Raw genomic sequence first — 21785 nt, forward strand, 5'->3', positions numbered from 1 at the left:
GAACCCTCGTCCATTTACTTTAGTTCTGTCGTAATACAGCATGCCTGTTTCCCTAAGACCTTTCTTATTTTCTAGAAGTCCCTACCATCCACCGTCGTTAAGGCGCTGTTGGGAAGATGCCGCGTCCCACCGCCCTGCGGCATGCTAATACCACGCTAACCGGATCAATACATCCCGCCCTCCATGTGATGAGCATTTCAAAAAAAAACTTCGCCCTCCTGGGTTAAGCACTGTGAAGTATTATGGACATCCACTTGGGGCCCTAATCAATGTACATCTCTTTGCGCATCCTGTGGTCAGTGTATCTCGTAAATGCTGCGTAACAAAGGCCCTCTAACCCTGTAAAGGCTATTGTGGCCGTTGAACCCTCTCTTATCAGCTTTCAGTACTACTATTTACCCTTGCAGCCATCTGCACGCTAACCACAACATGCGCAAAGGGGCTGTACATCTCAAGCGAGCGAGTTCCTTAACGGTTGGTCCCAGAGTGCATCAATACCTACGTGGCTAAGACGATTGCCACGTGCAAGGCTTAGCCGCATCTCTGCCTTTCTATTTGCCTCGGCATTGGCGGTCGCCCTTTCTCTGGGCAGGCTCAGCGTCTATATCTACGCTGCGCCGGGCTTTGACGGCGACTTTCTTTCCTGCCTTTAATCATTCTCCTCCCCTCGTCGTTCATCGCTGCTTTTCGAACGATCCCCTGCCACGATGGTCAGCTCGAGCTCTCAGCCTTGCTCACACCTGGACATATACGTCTCGAAATCCCATCGTTCTTGTCTGTCTTGTGGCTTTGCACTGCTCCATGATAACGTACTCCCTACCGAGAAGGGCATATACAGCGAGAGCGCTCTCATCCCAGGCTCGCAATATTCCTACCGACCCTTGAACTTCGAGCTTGGACAAGAGATCAGATTGCTTCTACGGATCCCATTTTTTGTGAACTCACGCATGCAAATCTTCTTGACCGACTAGAATACGAGGCAATATCCTACACATGGGCAAGTTCCGAACTGGAGCTGTCTTTCGACAGGAAGCTCATTCATTCGAGGACTCGACAATTTGTTCCTGTGACAGAGAACTGTGAGGCAGCGCTCCGCCAAGTACGTCGACGAGATGGGAAACGAGTAGTGTGGATTGACTCTATGCATTAATCAAGACAATGTCTCAGAACGCAACCATCAAGTTTGGCTCATGAAAAACATATATGCAAATGCCATTCAGGTTTTAGTCTATCTAGGAGAGCCTTCTAGCGATATTAACGCGCTATTAGAGTACCTCAGTCATTGTCTTGTTGTTCATAGCGGTGGGTCCGTCGAAGTTATTCCAAAACCGAGAGCTCAAATTCCATCGGCGGCCGCAGTTCAAAAGTTTCTCGCCCGAAGGTGGTTTCACAGGACCTGGATCCTCCAAGAAGTGGCGCTAGCAAAATGCGCAACTGTTATGTGCGGGTCAAGATGCCTTGATTAGGATATGTTTACCATCGATAAGTTCAAAAATCTTGGACTGCCTATAAACCCGATTGATGAACCAATACCAGGAGTCTTGAGGTTATCCGCCAATCTTCAAGCTAATATCCACGATTTCCTGAGTTGCCTTGAAGCTGGACGTAACTGCGCCGCTATGGATCCAAGAGATAGAGTCTTCGCCTTGCTTGGTCTTGTAGATGAGCAGTCGGGAATTTCCCTCAGAGCCGACTATTCTAAAGACGTCTCTTGGGTGTTCAACGAAGTTGCTACTCAAATTTTGGAAAGTTCCAAATCTCTGGACATATTGTCGCATGTGATCGACAATGTCATCCGCAATTTCCCCTTGCCATCCTGGGTGCCAGACTGGATGGTCCCAGACATCTCGTCCCAGCCAAATGGAAAATCCATGAGCAAGGCCACAATAACTGAAATGCTTAATGCAAGCAAACCGTCTACCGCGCCAAGCGTTCTTCGTGTAGAGGGGCCCGGAAACTGGCGGAACCACCTTTGAGTCCGAAGTTGAAGGTCTTTGGGCGATTGCTTCACGATCCCCGTGAGCTATTGTATTAAGTGGGCAAGGCATACATTACCCACGACATAGGCTATGAATATTCACTCTACAATGACCACGAAAGCAATACTTCTTTACACATCGTTCACGACAGAAGCTATGAATCAGAACGTTGAGAAAACCCTTTGACACACGATCAAAGTACCCGCTCAAAGACAACTTCGATCTCCTTGTCCTATCAGTGTATATTAATGAACGCTCTCTCCCACCAGGACGATCTCAAGGATTTCTGGCCCAAGCTTTTGGGCATTGATAACGATCTTATCCAACATCTTCAAGTTCTAAGGCTCCATGACTTTTCTTGTAGCTGTGGTTCATGGGCCTCCCTCACTTACACCATACCGGACCATCTCAAGTCTGCTCTTAGCTCGTTTATCAACGAGAAGTCCTCTTTTGGCTCCGGCTCTGTAGTCTCCTGCGGCACCAACTCATTTGCCATCGGTTCGCCCGGAATGCAGGTACAAGATGAGATCTGGCTTCTCGAAGTTGCGAAAGTTCCTCATGTATTACGCCGCATTGATCAGCATTTTGTTCTAGTGCCCGGAAGATGTTGGGTGTATGTGGAAAGCCCGTGGCACCTGATCCGGGTTCTTGGACTGAAATTGAGATATGGTAGATGTAAGTCTGGAAACTCACCATCTGATAAACCGCACTGCCATACAGGTAGCTAATGCCCACCCAGTGCTTTGAACGACCTTTTGTACTGACTCCCAAGATCAAATCCTTGGTCCCATCCTCGTCACGCCCCATGTACGAGTGCTTTTGAACCTACTGAAGCCACTTTATGGGTTAGGCGTAGATTGTGTCACTTATTTAGCCTATCATTGGAGGCATGCACACGAAACAACTCTACGGTCTCTAGCGGCACCAGCTTCCCTTCTCAAGCAACTCTAACGATGCCTACTTGCTCGAGCCTTAGTATGACAGGTTCCTGAATTGTATCCCGATCGTGCAGCGGTTGGCCCTTATAGAGGCGGAAGCCAGTGTCATACGGGGGCCAGCTGGAGCCTGGAAGCGGGCACAACCCAGTATTAGGGGGGTGAGTAATGATCCCAACGGGTGGATTTTGCTAGCATGAGTGCTCTACCATTTTACCCGGGTTATCTTTTCAGACTGCAGTCTATATTAGCTACCAGGCTTTGAATCCAGTCTCTTGTATCATCTAGTTTCCTGTATTCAGAGTAGCAGACAGTACTATATAATCGGAATCTTTGGGACACCGGGTATAATTTCACTACAATTCAAGCCCATATATTTTTGAGAGCCATGCAAACTGATATAGTGTAGACAGCTGTTTAATGAAAAGAGTTCGGGTGTCCCTCGGCGGTTTCAACACCCTCACTAGCGCCTCGCAAGAGAACGACCTGGCTGCATCCTCTGTTCAGAACACTCTAATAAATGCATCACTGTGGCATCTCCGGAGAAGGCTGCCAACAAACAATGTCACACCGCATGTCCGCCCCGATCAACCTAGGTTGATTTCGAAAAGGAGCCCAGATGCAGCTCTGCCCGAATGCGCCAAGGCAGCTTTTCGGTGGAGCGGTGAGCAGCCTTGGCTGAATTCCTCGACCAGGCTGAGATTTTGGCAGCACCATAATGAAGCCTACTTCCAAAGCATCTCGTTGTGAACATCCACGACGTCAAGATCCGTGCAATTTACGGAGCCATCCCAAATTCATTCTATACGTTATCATCCACAACCACCCGACAAGATTTCGTCTCCGCTAAAGAGATCGGGTCGCAGGCACGACAGCCAAGGCATGCAATATGGCCGATCCGCTTTCTGTCGCCGGCAGCATCGCCGGTCTTATTTCTGTAGCAGACACTGTCTTCAGACTCGTTTTCAAGTACGCAAGGTCTGCAATCAATGCCAAGGAGGAAGTCAAAACTCTCGCCGACGAGATCCAGGCATTAGCCGGGGTCCTACAGAGTCTCCGTCTTCTTGCAAGCGGACTAGAAGCAGAAGGGACTTCTTTCGACCCTACTATTCGAGCGCACCATCTCGGATCGTTGAGCAGTACCCTCGGCCGCCTACAGCAGCGAGTGGAGAAGGCGCACACGAAATTTGAGAAGGATTCGAAGGCAAAAAAGATACTTCAGCAGGTCAAATGGCCTTTTTCGACTGGGGAGACTAAAGAGCTTCTGGAGGACCTTATCAGACATAAAACCACCATCTCCCTCGCGCTCTCTGTTGACTCAATGCAAAAACTTCAGCTCTGCTTAGGAAAACAGGAGGTGCTTAGCCAAAGTCTGTCTTCCATGGCGAACGCTGTAAAGAGGATAGAGATATACACCCAAATCACAATGAGCGATTCCAAGAAAGCCGTACTGGATTTCTTCATGAAGGCCAGCCCACAGCCGAACTTAGAAACGAGCGTTAAACTTCGACAACCCATGACAGGACTCTGGCTCACCGGTTCACCGAGCTTCACCACTTGGCTAGAGACACCAGGCTCGAAGCTGTGGTTGAGTGGCATACCAGGAGCTGGCAAGACCGTGCTAGCCGGTGCTGTCATCCAAGACGCACTAACACGCAGTTATTCCCAACCTGAAGTCGGTGTTGCATTCTTCTTCTGCGACTACAAGGACTCGACCACCTGGGACATCGTCAAAATCCTTGGCGCAATAGCTTCCCAACTTAGCCGACAGAACGATGACGCATACAGCAAATTGCAGGCTTACTACGACCAGTTACATCCTGCTAGGCATCTTGAAAAGAGCTTGGATACAGAAGATTTGAGAGCCAAGATAACCGAGATGTCGGAGCATTTCAAACAAATTCTCGTTGTTGTAGATGGGCTCGACGAATGCGGAGACAACACCGATCTTGTGGTAGAAACTCTCTCCGAACTTGCTAATTACACACCAAACATGTCTATGGCTTTACTAAGTCGTCATGAAGTCAATATAGAGGAGTGGCTTCGAGAAGACTTCGATCATATTCCCATCGCCGCAAAGAGCGACGATATCAGGCTGTACGTTGGAGCAGAGATGGATAAACGAATTCAGAACCGGCAGCTTCGGATCACGAGTCTGGAGCTGAGAGACGAGATCATGAACAGGCTCGTCGAGCGCGCTAAAGGGATGTGGGTACTTGTGTGGCCCCTATACGACTCGTCAAGATGTCTAATCTGCCAAAACCACTAGGTTCCGATGGGTTGCATGCCAACTCGACTACCTTTGTGATTGCGTCAATGACGCAGACCGACGCGAAGCCCTGAACGAGCTGCCCCCAGATCTTCCGGAGACTTACCGTCGCCTTCTGGAGAGAGTCGACAAGTGTCCCGCAAAAGTGAAATCGTTGGTGCAGATGTGCCTACAATTCATCGCCTTCGCGTCTCCGCCGCTGACGATCCTTCAGCTTCAACAAGCCGTTTCAGCCCCTCAAACTTTTGGCGTAACATTGGACGAGTTAGATCTGATTTCAGAATATGAGATCGCCAGGAGATGTAGCAGCCTGATCCGTAAATCCGAAGATGGGAACCGTTTTGAATATTCGCATTTTTCGGTACAAGAGTTTCTCACAGACGCCACTCTACTTAACTCGTCGGCGTTGGAAAGATATCATCTATCAGAACCACACAGCTACACACTCCTAGCCACGCAGTGTCTTAGGTTTCTGCAGCTGAAGAATTTTGGAAGGCATCCCGAGCCCTCGGAAGAGGAAGCCGTGTACATCTCTCAAAGGAACCTTGAAAATCCATTCTACGAGTACGCAGCAATACTGTGGCCGAAATTTGCCAGAAACTACTTCGGAGACCCCGTGCTTTTCAATCTTGCCATTTCGCTGTTTCGACGGCCGAAAACCGTTCACTTTCTAGCATGGAGCGTCGAGTTCCTTCGCCACTTTCATGATGGGGATAAAGTTTGGCAGTTTCCACGTTCCCCAGAAGACAGCGCAGGGAGCCTTGACTTCTATGTCCGCAGCGTGACTGAAGACTTTTTCTCTCCTTTGCATCTAGCTGCTGCCCTCCATATTCCCGAGATTTGCAAGTCTCTTATCGCTGATCAATCAGACCTCAACCACAATAGTGCCTGGGGAAGTCCCCTTCAGCTTGCTACGGCCAGCCTCGCTGCCTTTTGGAAGACCGAAGACCAAAAGGAGTCTTCTCCACATGGGAATTTATGGTGCGAAGAGTTGAACTTAAGGTCAGACACAGCACGAAAGAACAGGCTTGAAACGATTGAGCTACTCGTGGGTGCCGGCGCCGTAGTGACTAACTCGGCATCGCAGGTAGGATCAAATCTGCTAGATTTGTCGTTCCTTCTTGCGGGAGTCTTCTTGGACCTCTCAGCTACAAACAAGCTTATGTCCCTCGGTGTAGTCCCGGGCCCAACAAGTTTGGATAGCTTCGGTAGATGCATGTCAACATGGGATCAAAAGATGGAATGGGATATCCAGTACGAAAAGATGAAGGTCGTTATGAGTGATACTCTACGCGACTTCCTCAATCACATCATCATTACACGGATTTATGGGACGGAGCTTGGGCGCCAAATTGCATCTATAGCGTGGACGGCTGCTTCTCAACTTTTGTTTTCCTTTGAATGGAACATCAACCCCATGGTTTCGGACTCTACTTGCACCGAAGATCTCTTGCGTGCAGAGGCAATGAGCGCGGTCCTTTGTGATGATCCCCAAATCTTGCAGGATTGTTTGAAGGATGAAAAATTGGATATTCGAGGAACGTTTCACCCATCTCTCGACCGTCCGTACTACGGTTGTTCTTTGCTACATGTGGCCGCGCAGGAGAGGTCTGAATCCGTCAGCCAGATCCTGGTAGAATCCGGTTGCGACCTAAATGCCCCAGACTCTGATGGGGTACTCCCTATCCATTTATGCGCTAGGTATGATAATCGTTCCACCTTAGAAGTTTTTCTGCAAAAAGGCGCTTCACACCTTGCCACCGACTCAAACGGTAAAAATCTGTGGCATTATTGTGTCGACTCTCAGCATAATTACACATCGATCTTGAGGAGGCTCCTTGATTTGGACCAGGATCAGACGACCGAGGCACTGCTGGCGAGAACACATTCCGGCATGACTCCCATCCTAGAGGCGCTCACGGATAGATACTCTGAAGAGGCGGTCGCCAGATTGCTCCTCGTCATAGACCACTGCGCTGGAAAACCGCAGTTCTGGAAGGCCCATGGCCCGGTGTTTGCCGCGGCAGCTGAGTTTGGTTCTGAAACTGTCATCGAGCACCTTCTACAGGCTGGTGCAGACCCAGATCCAATTAGAAACGACAACTTCACCCCTTTGCATCAGCTCGGATCCGACGCAACTCCCGAATGTGCGCAGATTCTGAACGGCATTTACCCAGAGGCTCACCAACTTCGTTTCCAGGGGCAAACCCCTCTCGAAAGGTACATTGAAGGACAGTTCAAGTTGAATCGTATGCCGCAGCAGGGGGTGTTAGCCGTTTTAGCGACCCAAGACGCAGTTTCCTCCCAGGATACCGATGGGGAAACAGTCTGGTCATTCTGTTGCAAACAAGTCCCAATCAGATCGGCATCATGGAATAAAGTGGATACTCTTTATAACGGCTTCGATTATGTCATTTCAACACTTCTTCGCCTCGGAGCGATGGTATCGTATGAGGAAATGAAGCGGAAGCCAGGAGTGTTACCGCTGTTTTCTGCGTTAGGGCTAGAACGCAAGCAAAGCAAATTGTACACAACGATAATTAGTAGCAAAACACTGTCTGCTATCATATTAGAGTCTGCGTATTGGGAGGATGCAAAATCATCCCCAATCGCGGTAGCGTTTTTGAAAATGGCAGTCAAAGACGGATATTTGGAAGCTATCAAGCTAATCCTTGGATACGGCGTAAGCGTTCATCAGCGTATCGACCAGACTTCGCCCATGGAGTTTGCCGTGCAGAATTTCAGCACTGCCCATGAATCAATGGAATCAGACGAGACAGACCCTAAAGAAGTATTGCTCGCTCTTCTTTCACATTCAGCAGAGGAAGAAATGAAGGATTGCAGTCCCCACGGCCTGGGCCTCGGCCTTCTGCACATGGTCGTCGAGGCTCAGCATGGTAGAAAAACGCTCACACACTGGCTCGTCAATGAGCTAACTGCGCGGGGCATTGATATCAATGGCGAAGCGATGTTTAAACCAGGTTATACTCCTCTGGTGCATCACTTGTCCCGTGGCGCTTATGGGATGGCAGAGGTACTGCTCGAGTTGGGAGCAAATCCTTTCGTGAACAGTGCCTTCGATCCTGTTCGAGCCTCCCTCACCGAAAGCGGCACATCGTTCTTGAAACGGCTATTACGCTACTCGAATGAGACTGGAACGCCCGTTCAATGGAATGGCATTTTCACGTGCGCAGTTAAATTTGAAGGTAGTTCAAAAGACATAGAAGGCGTCACTTCGTTACATTACATCGCGGGGCAAGGGCTGAACGAAATCATGGACTTTTACATTGACGAGAGCCTCTTAGGGGACATCAACGTAATGACTGTCGATGGATATACTGCAGTACACCTCGCTGCAATCCATGATCGAGCAGCCGCCATCCACCGGCTTCACGTTCAAGGAGCCAACCTTGCCATAGAGAGCCATGATGGAAGCACCGCCCTGCATCTAGCAGTTCGAGCGGAAGGTCTGTCAGCAGTCAAAGTTCTCCTCGAATCGGGGGCAAAAAGCTCACTAGACGCTGTCGCAATGACTCCCATGATGTATGCATCGGCCTTGAAGAATGAGGACATGATCACACTTCTGGACCAATACCTTCCTCTCGGTGTGGAGACCTCGTCTTCCGTCGACATAAACTCCATATCTCGGAAACGCATGATACTTCTAGCACGATCTCTTGAGCATGCAATCATGAGAGACAATCTTGAGGAGTGCCAGAGGCTATATCGCGCGGGCTGTTCGCTTGACACGAGTATGCCAAGCTGCCACGGATGCTCGCCTATGATGAAAGCTATACGCTACGAACGGTTGCACATAGTCGACTGGCTCTTACAGTGCAAAGCGACGACTCTGAAATCAGCTTGTGACCATCCCGGCGGCTATAGTGCCATTGAAATCGCCATCTCGTACACCAGTTTGAACCCCATACTCTACAGGTTGCTCATCCAATACATAGAGCAGGGCGGTGGTATGCCCGACGGTACTCATTACCCCCTAGAGTGTGCTATAAGAAGCCATAATACAGAGGGGTTAAGAATATTCTTGGACTTCGTGAAAGAACTAGCTGAAGGCATCAGGCAAGTCGCGCCGCAGACCCATTTGACGTAGCTGCGTACTAATCCACCAGATCTTCCTCGCAATCAGCATCACCAAAACTTGCAAACGTGGTTAACCAACGCATATACTCCCTCAAAGGCGACATATTTTACACACCGCTCCACGTCGCCGTACAATACGGGAATATCCCAGCCATCGAACTTTTGCTCAATAGGGGCGCAACTGTTGATGGATGTGACTCCAACTATTTGACTCCCCTGGAATGCGTCCTCACACAAAGCTTCGTGGTTGGGTACGCTAGATGCGACAAAGAAACTACGTCCGACGCTGCTGTGCGTCTAGTCCAGCAGGGAGCGGCAACGGGGATAGTTCTGTCATGGCCTCTCGCGCTGCTCTTAGACAACATATCAAACTCAGCATACTTACCCGAGCTGCTATTCGAACAGACGCCGGCGGGGTATTACAAAGGAACGGCTCCCTCGCTGGACAGGACAACCATAGTCTCGTGTACCCGCTTTTCCCGGGACACCCTGTTAGGACTACAAAACCTTGTACCTGAGCCCTCAGAGGAGGATTTCGGAGAAAAAAGCTTCTTGCACGGCGCAATGTGCTATAGCGGGTATTCAGAACTATCGCCTGGCTGGAACAGCGCATTGCAGAAGGTGACGCCCTTTCCATGGCACCACCACTGGCCCGATTTTCACAAGATGGCCTTCTTGACGAGCAGTTTCGAATTATATCGGCGACGACTACCTCATGACGCTCTTAAGCGGATCATGAATCTCCAGCCAGAACGCGGAATAAGCCCTCTATGTCGAGCATCTTCACGCGGTATCCTGGAGATCATGGAAAACTGTCTCATAATGGGTGCGGAGATCGACTTTGAAGGATGCTCCATCGGGTCAGCTCTGATGATAGCTTGTGCATGTGGCCGCTTGGATGCTGTGAAGCTCTTGGTGCGGCAAGGCGCGGCAATCTCCTACGTTGGCAAAAGAGGACTGACCAGTGCCGTGTTAGCGGGCAGTCGGTCTGAAAGAGTTATCGCCTGGCTCCTCGTCGGGCAGTTCGATGAGCAGGCTAGGTTGAACAGCGGTGATGAAGTGCCGTCCGACTCCAGAGTAAACATGGAGATTTGTCCATGGAGCGGTATTGGAACAGCAGCTCTTCGGCTTGTGGGTCGGCGTGAGATGCAACCTCACGAGTCTAGTTTGGACTATGCCGTGAGGCTCTCGGCTCTGAAGCGACAAATGCGAGGGGTGGTTGTACCGCAGGGACTTTTCCCTTGAATTATCGGGAGAAAAGAGTATCGGGATATATGAGGAGGAGGCCTGGAGGCCGAGATGATCATAACAAGTGGGCTACCTGGTATCAAAGGATAGAGTCCCTTGGGCCCGTATACGAGTGATTCCCTTGTTATTGGGTTGGAGCTAAAGGAGAAGAGGAAGGCGATCGGAAAGGCTCCCTCTGAAGGTGCTGCGCCAACGTCAACCTTTAGCCGTGGTATATTGGAGGGCAAGTTCGCTCGAAACTTGTGAGACTGAAACCTGGCGGCTGTTGGGAGTTATTCAATCTAACACTCTTAGGCACGTGACTTCTCGAATCTTTCCGGTCACGTGCAGGACTACATCCATAGTAATATAAGCTCTGCCTCTCGAGTCGACTACACCTACGCTACGATTCTGTATGGGTTCCAGTAAAAATCTGCCTACTTTGATACCAAAAGCTCCCTCTCGCCAATATTACTCTAGGTAGCTAGGGGCGTTTTTGTGTGGGAAAGTGGCCCGTGGCGCCTCAAATTCCCCTTGAGAACCCCGTGATCTCGCCGTTTTGGGGGTCACTGGCGTCTAAATTGCTCCATTGTGACTCTTGATACAATTATACTCTCCGTAGTGTGAAGTTGTCCATAATGTGCACGGCATCCGTATCCGGTCGGCAGGCAGACCACTAGGCTGCTTTCGGCTTGAGAGGAGTCTAGAAGAGCTCGGGCGAGCGCCATAGGCTTCTTAGGCGTATTCCCTAGCCCTATCTGCACCACCAACGAGGTAAGCGTTCTTTTCTGCCGTACGCCACGAATAAGGGGTCACGACACTGCGCGGAAAACTCTATACCGACAAGGATTTCTCTTAACCTTGTGAATGACTTTGCCTAGTCCATGATGCCTCCTCTTATCATTCCTATCATCACTGAACGCGTAGGCCGCTGAAGATATTCCGAAGTCGGGCCTGTACATTTTCTTTGTTTGTCAAAACCTTAAAATGCCATCTGCCGCTACGGAACCCTGGGTGGGCCCATCAGCTCAGCCATTTCACATTGCTATTCTCGGTCCAGTCGCAATATCCGTGCCGTTCCCGCTGCTAACATTGCGCGAGAGGGCTCTATGCTGCAACAGTCCTGGCCAGCCTCACGCACAGGCAAGCTTGATTCACGAAAGTCAAGGCGAGACCACCGCAGAGCTGGGTTTCTAGAATTCCCCTCCAGCCACGATCCGTACTAACCAACGAGCAAATTCGTATAAAAAGAGCCATGGCCGCTTTCGGGCTTTGAATGTCATTCTTATTACTTTCGCTTTTCCAGCTTCACGTCTCTCATTTCCAGTATCAGCTCTCTACCCACACTCTCTTTCCCGCGGTGCCAATACTCCACGATGTTTTCCTTCTTTTTCGTTGCATTCGCGCAGTTCCTGCTTCCGGCCACAACCCTCTCGATTGCAGTCCGCGCCACCGACTGTGGTGGTATTGCCAGCGGTTCTGTGTACACAGCTAGGGGCACATCTTTCCTCGTTGAAGCCGATGCCGTTAAATCCTTCAACAACCTCGGGGACCCTTCCTTTGGCAGCTCCTTCGTGGACTGCATGACGAGGTGCGCCACAACCGACGGCTGCACAGATCTGTCCTTCACAAGCGGGGGGACCTGCTACCTCAAGCAAGGTGCCGTGAATGGAGTCATCTCCACCGAAACTGGAACCTGCGACGCTAAAGTCGTGCCATCACCAAGCTCTTCGTCCATCCCAACTTCCACATGCGCCGCTGTCACAGTCACTGCGTCCGCCGCCACCGCAACCACAACAACTACCGCCACATCCACCGTGACCGTCTCGCCGGCTGCCGCGACGTCCTCAGCCCCGACATCCTGCCCAACCAACGCCTTCTCCAACCCCAGCTTCGAGGACTTCACGAACGGCTACTTAGCGAGCTGGATCGTGATCCCGTCAACCTGCTCCGACAACATGGGGCTTAAGTCCATCGAAACCGCCGCAGCATCAGACGGCTCCGAAGTCCTCAGCGTGCAGACTGTCGTCTCAAACAGTGACCACCGGCTGCTCCAAAGCGCGCTGCTGTGCCCGGGCACGATCTACAAACTTTCCTTTGACGCCCGCCGCGTCTCGCCCGCGGCCAACACGCTAAGCATCGGGGTGTCAGCGGTGACGATTGTCGGGGCGGCAGTGAACCGGCAGACGATGTTTACCCAGGAAGTCAGTTCGGATGCGTGGGCCACGTTTACGAGTGAGGGGTACGTTGTTGTGCCGGCGGGTAGTGCACCCGTGCAAGTTGGTGTGGTCATTAATGTCAATTTCATCGCCGATATAGGCAGCACGGCGACGAAGGAAATGTGGATTGATAACTTGAAGCTTTTCCCGGTTACCTTGTAAGGCGGAAGATTGAGTCATTAAAGTTCTAATGTCATTAATTTGTAATGATTGCGTTGTTTTTGATCTCTTTCCATTATATACGATGCTGGATTGTGGCTATGACTTACATTACAAATCCTACACTAACCGGAATTATCGACTAAGTGCCGCCCTTGCGTCAATATACCATTTGTACTCCAGAATAGGGAAAGTAGCCCAAAGACTATGGTAACAGGAACGGAGGCGCCTTGTAGGTCGTCTGTGTGTTTCTTGATCCACCATCCCCACAAGCCAAAAGGAAGAAGAAATATGATGACATGATAAACCGCCACATAAGCGGCCGAAATCACGTGCTTCGCCTCCAGACCCCAGGCATAAAGATCTGTAGGTTTATTAGAAGTCGTGTCGAATCTTTTCCTTTTCTTCGGAATGCAGGCTATGGCACTTGAGGTATCTAGATGTGGCATGCAATCATGACAGAACGGCCAACGACACGGATGGTCGCAGGCATTGAGATGCATGGAGAACTCGTGGCGAGATATTGGGGGGTTCGTTGCTTTTGGTGGCCGAGGATCATATGTGTATTCAGGATCGCTCGGTAGGTCCTTGCGGTCTCTAATGATCCACTCTGGTGCAATCCTTTTGAACTAGCGTCTCAGTTAGCTACAGTTACAGTATTGGGCCGGGATTTCAAATTCATGCCTTCACGACTTCGCAGTAATCTAATCTCCAGAAGGAAAACCACCATCGAAGTCCTCCGCGATTGGTTCGGTAGTGCTGCCTTAATGAGCGATAGAGGTTACTGTCGTTGCTACATGTATCAATGGCAATGTGGCTGATTTCCAGAGTCCGACGAGAGCTCTAGGTTCCAAACAGGACCCACGATTCGCTTGTCGTGGCAGAATGTACTGAAGCGCCTGTAGATTGCTGGCCCTCGAAAACGGTCCCTTGCTGCTGGCACTGGTCTTGTCCAGTATCAGATTGACCGGCACTGGTGGATTGTAGTGCTTCGCCGGTCGTTGTCGACGATATAGCGTTGTTGGGAGGAGTATATCGCTGACTCGCACTTGACGTAGGCGGTTTTCGAATGATACGAGCTAACCAATTTCCCAAGGATATTGAATCTCTTTTTACGTTGCATCGATGTGGCCCTGGCGGGTTTTTGTCTAGGTTCGGTAGGATCCCGTTGATAAGTTCAGCTTCTTCAAGAGATATTTCCTTCCAAATGCGTGCTCCACAAAACTGTCTAGGTTCAGTGATCATGGCTTTCTCGGGATACAATGGCACTTACGCATTGCCAAAAGAGGCGCGTTTCATCTTCCTGTAGAAATTTCATTCGACGCCCCAGGGGCCACCAGCACCATTCCAATTGAGTAAAGTCCTCAATAAACGTCTTTGTTTGGTTAACAAGAGACTGATTTTGCTGCCTTGAAAGCCAAATTCGATCCTTGGGAATCGACTGAAAGACATGCTTCAATGATTGAAGAAGAAGCAACTTTCTAACCTCGTTGAGTAACGTTTGGAATGGTCTAGAGTTCCGGAAAAACTTTTCCATTTCAGTGAGATGAGGAAGTTCTGCTTCTTCACGTTCGATTTCGGAATCCCCATCTTCGCTTGAAGAGTATTCATGATCATGTTCTTGATCTCTAGATTGTTGGTCGATTGTCATGTCAGTTTTATGGTGTGGCACTGTGGCCATCCAGTCATTGAGGTATGCAGCTCTTATGTTCTTCTGCTCGATCTGATTCCTCATATTGCTCGCATCTTCGTCGTCATCTGGTTCGATTAGTTTCGCAATTGCCGCACCTACCCGCAGTCTACCACGCCGGCTCTTTAACAAGCGCACACTTATCCGCTCTTGCTCAGTCGCCGCATCTTCGAGCAAGCTTCGATAAAGGGGCTTGAGAAGCTTTCGAAAAGTATTGGCGAATCAAGTCCGGCCCATTCTAGTCAAAACTTTACTGCACAGCGGGCCCATTTCTTGATCGTCGGCGAGAACCCTAGCTAAATGAGCCCTGTCCTGATTCTCCACTGCAGCGGTCTCCTCAGATTGCTCTGAGTGTATATCGAACAAATCAGAGGTAACTGACTCGATGTCGTTGTCCTGTAGTTGCTTGACATCATCATCGCCGTCCTTATCGAGATATGGCTCCTCATTCCTTTCAATTTGAGAAGTTGGGCCCTCGATGTGACAGTTTGAACCATAGCCCAAATCAGTTGGTGCAACTAGCGATGCTGTCTTCATGTTGACGTCAGCGCCGTTCCTCCCAAGACTCAATAGCCTCACAACCTCAACGAGACCGCTCGACTCGGCATAGTATAAAGGACTGAAAGCCTCTTCCAATTTCCTTGTGAAATCAGCACCCTTCCAAGGCCTGCTTGGGTCATATATTCGAATCCAATTTAGGGAAGCTCCATTTTCTGTCGAGAAAAGCTTTAAAATCAGGAGGTTTAAGGACTCTGTCTTTTGCCCTGCTACTGCTTGAGTGTGGGGAATCTAGGACATTGCCGAATACCGAGCTGGCTTGAACTTTGGTAGATCTTCGATAGAAAGAGACTCCGGAGTCTGAAATTAGAGAAGATATGCGAGGCAGCATTTGGCAATGAATTCGTTACACGGAGTGTGTTGCATGCTGTACCGCGCTGCTCGGCTTTGACGACATCGCTCTGAGACAAGGTATTCCTTCACAGAGTAGTGAGCTAGAGCAACAATCTGACCGGTCAGCTTGCGCAACTCGTTTGAAGTTAGATCATCGTCGGATTCCTCATCCGATTCCTCATCGTCAGATTCCTCGTCCGGTTCTTCAGTTGTAGTTATGGTGACAAGGCTGGAGCATATTCTTAACACGTCCAACGGGTCTTTAAAAACCTCCTCACTATCGAACGCAGGGTCGCGCTCGCTGTCAATAGCGATGACTTCAGCGATCTCATCTAACGTGAGTGGCCGGGATGAGAACGTAAGCCACCGTAGAATTCGGACAGCATACTCGGAGTCGATATCGTCGATGCCGCAAAGAATCCGGTTGTATGTCTCATCCAGCGTGGGTGGTAATGTTGCCAGTGATTTTCGTAACTGTACTCGATTGCAGCACTGCCCTAAGGCGTCTAGCTGACATGCAGCCCATCGAAACCTATCATTATGATTAGTAGCGTTGGTTCAGAGCGGGGAGAGAGTATGCATACATCCCATGGGCTCCCTTCATCAATCGGACTTCGATTTCATGCCTGAGGACCGGATCTCTCTGCCATTTCCTCAAGACCCTATCATTAGATAGCCTCTGGCGAACATACTTCTCTATGTCTCTGTCTACGAGTTTGGTATCGAGACATATTGTGTTTTGCTCATTTGCGATAGACTCTAGTGAAATCTCAATGCCTGGTTCATTTCGACTTGTAACAAGGACATGCAGTTTCTTAAGCCGCCATTCAGTTATCCCCTCAAGAATGTCTATCAGCACAGTTCGATCGCCACACTCGTCCAGAGCGTCGAGGATAATATATGACTGTGGGAACTTCTGGATCATGTCATGCAGCACGTTCAAGAGTGATTTCAACGATGGCTGTTGCTGTTGGATCTTGCAGGAGGACAAGAGCATTTCGAGAGTTGAAGGTATCTCAGCACAGTGCTGCGAGAGTTGAAAAATTAATGATCGGATCATTAATTCGGGAACTTGCTTCTGTGCGTCATTGAAGTCGAAATAGAAGTAACGTACTCCACAAGCGAGCGGGCCACCCAAGCGAGCGGGCCACCCCATCACCAAAACGCGCTCTGTTGACTTTCAACTATCATGCTTCAACAACACAACGCGCAACTAGTCCAAAGCGAAGGCCTAATATGCCTAGCTATCTCAGCAATCAATAAAAACCAAATTCAAAGCGAGCGACAAGCTGCAACAACCTTCGAAGTCCCTAGAAGCACGCTTCAACGACGACGCGCCGGAACAACCTCCCGACGCGATTGCGAGCTCAATTCAAAGAAGCTTACAAAGCTAGAGGAATCAGTTATTATTCAACATATAATTGACTTGGATTCAAGAGGATTTGCACCGCGGTTAAGCGCTGTACAAGATATGGCTAATAAGCTGCTAGATGAGCGCGGTGCCGGCCAGGTTGGCAAGAATTGGCCATACAACTTTGTCAAGCGGACTGATGAGCTTCAAACACGGTTTAATCGAAAGTACGACCGCCAGAGAGCTCTATGCGAAGATCCAAAGATTATTGCGCCGTGGTGTGAGCTTGTGCGTAATACAAAGGCGAAGTACGGTATCACAGATGACGACTCCTACAACTTTGATGAAACCGGCTTCCAGATGGGTGTTATTTCAACAGGAGTAGTTGTTACAGGCTCCGAAAGACAAAATCAACCAAAAGCTATACAACCAGGCGATCGCGAGTGGGCTACTGTAATCAAGGCCATCAACGCTTGTGGGTGGGCAATCCCGCCGTTCATCATCCTTGCGGGCAAGTACCACCTCTCTGCATGGTACGAGGGCAGCGATATACCGCCAGACTGGGCCATAGCAGTGAGCGACAACGGCTGGACAACAAATAAGCTTGGTGTTGCATGGCTGCAACATTTCAATACGTATACAAAGGACCGCACCATAGGCACATATCGCCTGCTTATTTTGGACGGCCATGAGAGCCACAACTCGCTTGAATTTAAAGAGCTTTGCAAGGAGAACAATATCATCACGCTATGCATGCCGCCGCACGCTTCGCATCTATTACAGCCGCTTGATGTAGGCTGTTTTGCGCCGTTGAAAAAAGCGTACGGTCGCCAAATTGAGGATCTAGTACGCAACCACATCAACCACATCACAAAGCTCGAGTTCCTACCAGCTTTTAAAGCAGCATTCAACAACTCGTTTACAAAGAGCAATATCTGCGCAAGCTTTCGAGGCGCCGGCCTTGTGCCGCTTGATCCAGAGGCAGTGCTCTCAAAGCTTGATGTTATGCTTCGTACGCCGTCGCCTGCCGCTGTGGAGGCTCAATGGGAATCAAAAACACCAAGCAATGCTCTTGAGCTAGGCTCTCAATCAGCATTAATTCGTGATCGCATTCAAATGCATCAAAATAGCTCTCCTACTGCGATTCTTGAGTCGCTTAATTCACTTGTTAGAGGCGCCGAAGTACAGATGCATAGGGCTGTGTTATTGCGCGATCAGGTTACAAGCCTTCAAAAGGCAAATGAGGCCGCCACAAAGCGTAGAGAGCGCAAAAAAAAGCGAAATCAGAGGCAAGGAGTCCTAACAAAGGCACAGGGCTCTGAAATAATTGCTCAAAAGGAAGCTAATAAACAAATTGAGGGCGAAATGCGTCAAAATAGGAGGCGCCCGGGTGGAAGTACACGGCAGCAAGCGCGCTGTAGGCGCTGCAGCAAGACAGGACACAACGCTCGTACGTGTCAAAAAGATGAGGAAATTGTTGTAGATTAGACTGAAAGTTGTATTAAGTTAATATCTATTGGCGTTGTAGAGCAATTTACATTTTGCATCGCGTTTTGGTGATGGGGTGGCCCGCTCGCTTGGGTGGCCCGCTCGCTTGGGTGGCCCGCTCGCTTGTGGAGTACGTTATGCAAAAACCTTTCCAGTGTTTTTAGCAAAATGTTTGAGGACATTTTGGAGGATGATCGAGCTTAGAATGGTTTTACCGCATCCCGGAATGCCATGTAGCCAGAGAAATGAACCGGTGTCAATTTTCCACTTGGCAAATTCGTCGCTTTCGAGGAACCAGAGACCAGTGTCAGCCTGGCGCTGTTTGAGTGCTTTCTCATAATTGAGAGATGGATCTGGTGGAGACAACCATTGTCGAATCTTCCCTAGTCTCGCATCTAGAGGTTAACATTTAGCAACGATAGTATGCGAAGGAAATGACTCATAGATATAACGAACCTCGTGGCGTTTGAAAGCTTTCGCGGCACTCCTTCTCCAGCCGAATCAATGCCTTCTCCTTCCCTTCGCTATATATGAGTGGCATATGGACGTCGAAAATGCCAAGTAGTGAGTAGGCCATATCTTCTTCGCGTGTCGTGTTTCGCCCTTGAGCCCATGACATCCGTTCGTCAAAGCTGAGTGTGGATAAAGCATCTCCCCGAAGGGCATCAATGGAAATTCCAGTGATGTCGTGAATTTGCTGCTCCGTTGACCTTTTGTCACATAATCGAGTGCCCTCTGAGGAGAAGAATTCAACCGAAGTAGGAGCAATAAGCTCTTGAAGTGTCCAGCCTCGAGTGAACCATTTACTCTTGCGAAAAGCTGACTCCCATGTAGACCTGGACAGGTGGTCGTGTTCATCTTCATCCTTTTCGAAGACATCCGATAGGTATACGTAGCACTTTTTTGCCCCACGGTACCAGCGAAACATGGAGTTAATGGACTCTTGAAGTTCGGCGCTACTCGATTTATCGATGCAACAAGAGTCACCCTTGCCGAACTCGCAGAGGCATTTCAGCCTTGGCATAACCGTAAACATTCACGTTTTCAACTGCATTATTCATCCCTAGACTGTTTTCTATCACTCACGTGCTGTGGGGGTGCATAGAAACGACGGCCAACCCATGCTAAGCTAAAAAAAAAGCCATTCTCCTAGTGTACCCTAGGTAATGGTCGGCGGGCGTATTCGGTGTGTCCGAAAGCGGGCTCCAGCTCTCGAATTCCCAAATAGACTGGCAGGGGAGCCGGGCTTCCATTATATGATGCTTCGGCCTGCGGTACGGCTTGTTACCTCCCTTCTAATCCAGCACTCTTGTGTCGCGGCCATGGTTTTGAATACGAAAATAACTTCGTTAGGTCGACTTCCCAATGCTCGACGCCCTACAGCTGATCCCTTGGAGCAGCAACGGCAGAGTCGAGAGAAGTTCAAAAGGTATCAGGATGCGCCCGTTAATCTGGATCTTCTGGTCAATGATGATACCAAAAAGCACCGCTAGTGGTTGATGGGAATTTGGAACAGGTTAGTGAAGTGATTTCTCTTCTGGGACCGCCCCTTGATGTGAGCTTATTTTGTCTCTTAGCTATTTTCATGATATGCATATTGACCCGAACGATCCGAACTCGCCGACTGCTGACCCGGACTCAGTATGGATTGGATTGTGCGAAGAAGACGATAACGCAGCTACTTGGTGCAAAACATTTTTCTCGGACTATGTCGAAAACTCAGTGAGATTGGTTATGGACCTTGGGCCAGAGGAGTGGGTGCCCAAGAGGATGCTTAACTGCGCAAGCACGCTCCTTGCAATGTGGCGAAAGCTTGTCAAAGAGGCAGATCTCACGGTCTTAGCAGTGAAAAGAAAAGAAGAATCTGCGAAAAGTGAAAAGTGGAGGCTTCGATTTCATAGCCACAACGCCAGGGCGCCGACGTCCTCGATTCCTACGTTTGACATATCCCTGGTCAGTTTTTCCTCTAAAAAAAATAAGTCAAGTACGTTAATTAGAGCTAACTTCTACCAAAAGTGGCTTTGGACAACTCTGGCAGAAGAACACGGACTTATCAAAGTGCTTACATTTGATAAGGTGGAGGCAACCTCTGAAGATACCATTATAAGTTGCCATACCCTTTGGAAGCGCGCTCGTGAGCTGGCCATCGATGCGAAATCTCGCATCGCATTTCATGCCAATATGCTTTTGTCCGCAATGGCTGGTTTTAGGCCAGGATGTTTAGAGAATGTTCGCTATAGGGATATCGTTATATCAGTCATACGAGACCCGCAAGATCATACGAAAATCAAACACGTGGGAACTGTGACGATAAAGACAAACAAGACGAAGGAATCTCTCTCATCCAGCCAAACCGACAAGTTAGTCACATCAGAATCTCCTTTTTTCTTTCAATCCAACTAAGTCGCTAAAACTTACATTTCTCTTACCATAGGGTTAGCTTTTCCGTCTTCTTCATACCATTCCCATTAGTATGCCTTCTCAGTCTTATTGTGTCACGGGCACTTCAAGACAATGCATTTGAAGCTGGTTACGTGAATGAAGAGGAATTCTTAACACGACCAAATCTCGGGGATGTCGACTACATCCCACTACCTTGGAAGAAAGAGATGCTAGATCAAAAAGTCTTTGATCTCTCCTATCGACAATTTAATGCCATTTGGCATAAGTTATGCATGTTTTGGGGTTGCAGGGGGGACCCACCACGTCTGTATACGATGCGTGTTGGAGCCGTTGCAAGACTGGACAATAATCGTAAGTTAACCAGCACCTCATTTACGTCAATCAGTTTTTTCTAAGTTTACATGTATAGCCCTCTTCTCAAGGGCTCTGAGCAATTTCATCTTGAAACATACGACAGCGGTAATGGGGACTTCATATCAAACAACGCGAGTTAGAGAAGACTTATTACAAGCGGCATTCGGCCAGAGAACCGGAAGCGACAATGGCACCCTTTTTGCATTCCTTCGAAACATGTCCCTAACTCGAGACCCGAATGCACCAATCAGGCTTGCTCCAGATGATTGGGTCGAGTTCAATAAGCGTAGAGATGCGACTGAATTGCGCACAGCTAAGGCTGAAGCCCAAAAAGAAGGCGATACCGGCTATTTGAAGATTATGACTTCGAGACTCAAATCTCTGCGCATTACATGGAATGCCTTGAAATTGCAGATAAGAGAAGAAAATATCTCGAAGAAGCCGATCGAGCACGAGCACAGGGACTACAGCCGCCTCGCAGTGAGAAGCACACATCAAACCATGCCGAGGCAGTACGCTCGCACAAAAGCCATGCTCAAATGGCAGACCAGATTTCTCGACATTTCGATCGTCGGTGGAATGCTTCAAGTGGCGAAGGCTCAGGAAGATATATACATTTGCTAGTTGCATATCTAAAGGGGAGCCAGAAAACGAATTTGGATGTCTGGGAGGAGGAGCAGGAGGAGCAGGAGGAGCAGGAGGAGCAGGAGGAGCAGGAGGAG

At 49.3% G+C, this 21785-nt stretch overlaps 7 protein-coding genes across 7 annotated transcripts in view; 4 read left to right on the top strand and 3 right to left on the bottom strand.

Annotated features, from left to right (window-relative positions):
• Positions 1 to 710: 710 nt before the first annotated feature.
• BDZ99DRAFT_559577 (uncharacterized protein) lies at positions 711 to 1748 on the top strand (the record flags this gene model as incomplete). Its single annotated transcript, XM_033727263.1, has 2 exons — positions 711 to 1441; positions 1547 to 1748. Coding segments are annotated over exons 1-2 (453 nt in total), but the record flags the coding sequence as incomplete, so codon positions are not given.
• A 2055-nt stretch (positions 1749 to 3803) lies between these two features.
• On the top strand, positions 3804 to 10867 carry BDZ99DRAFT_414007 (ankyrin; the record flags this gene model as incomplete). The annotated part of the gene is made up of 5 exons (XM_033716716.1): positions 3804 to 5122; positions 5184 to 7659; positions 7960 to 9287; positions 9311 to 9608; positions 9801 to 10867. The coding sequence occupies 5 exons, from the start codon at positions 3804 to 3806 to the stop codon at positions 10524 to 10526; spliced, it is 6147 nt and encodes a 2048-aa protein (XP_033578490.1). The 3' UTR covers positions 10527 to 10867.
• Positions 10868 to 11884: 1017 nt separating this feature from the next.
• BDZ99DRAFT_518789 (uncharacterized protein) lies at positions 11885 to 12889 on the top strand (the record flags this gene model as incomplete). Its single annotated transcript, XM_033725334.1, has 1 exon — positions 11885 to 12889. The coding sequence occupies one exon, from the start codon at positions 11885 to 11887 to the stop codon at positions 12887 to 12889; it is 1005 nt and encodes a 334-aa protein (XP_033578491.1).
• Positions 12890 to 13148: 259 nt separating this feature from the next.
• On the bottom strand, positions 13149 to 15113 carry BDZ99DRAFT_559596 (uncharacterized protein; the record flags this gene model as incomplete). Its single annotated transcript, XM_033727264.1, has 4 exons — positions 13149 to 13515; positions 13752 to 14110; positions 14160 to 14674; positions 14831 to 15113. 4 exons carry the CDS (start codon positions 15111 to 15113, stop codon positions 13323 to 13325), a joined length of 1350 nt encoding a protein of 449 aa, XP_033578492.1. The 3' UTR covers positions 13149 to 13322.
• Positions 15114 to 15402: 289 nt separating this feature from the next.
• BDZ99DRAFT_559599 (uncharacterized protein) lies at positions 15403 to 16392 on the bottom strand (the record flags this gene model as incomplete). Its single annotated transcript, XM_033727265.1, has 2 exons — positions 15403 to 15999; positions 16052 to 16392. The coding sequence occupies 2 exons, from the start codon at positions 16390 to 16392 to the stop codon at positions 15441 to 15443; spliced, it is 900 nt and encodes a 299-aa protein (XP_033578493.1). The 3' UTR covers positions 15403 to 15440.
• Positions 16393 to 18441: 2049 nt separating this feature from the next.
• On the bottom strand, positions 18442 to 19330 carry BDZ99DRAFT_518793 (HET-domain-containing protein; the record flags this gene model as incomplete). The annotated part of the gene is made up of 2 exons (XM_033725335.1): positions 18442 to 18701; positions 18763 to 19330. The coding sequence occupies 2 exons, from the start codon at positions 19328 to 19330 to the stop codon at positions 18442 to 18444; spliced, it is 828 nt and encodes a 275-aa protein (XP_033578494.1).
• A 566-nt stretch (positions 19331 to 19896) lies between these two features.
• BDZ99DRAFT_518794 (uncharacterized protein) overlaps positions 19897 to 21785 on the top strand; it is a gene marked incomplete at both ends in the record, with an annotated part of 3169 nt that continues 1280 nt past the window's right edge. The window contains 4 exons of the mRNA XM_033725336.1: positions 19897 to 20259; positions 20323 to 20666; positions 20741 to 21060; positions 21119 to 21543. Coding sequence (XP_033578495.1) covers positions 19897 to 20259; positions 20323 to 20666; positions 20741 to 21060; positions 21119 to 21543 — 1452 coding nt within the window. The remainder of the gene's footprint in view (positions 20260 to 20322; positions 20667 to 20740; positions 21061 to 21118; positions 21544 to 21785) is intronic.

The sequence above is a fragment of the Mytilinidion resinicola genome (genome assembly GCF_010093595.1).
Source record: "Mytilinidion resinicola strain CBS 304.34 unplaced genomic scaffold BDZ99scaffold_7, whole genome shotgun sequence".
In the NCBI taxonomy this organism is placed as follows: Eukaryota; Fungi; Ascomycota; class Dothideomycetes; order Mytilinidiales; family Mytilinidiaceae; genus Mytilinidion; species Mytilinidion resinicola.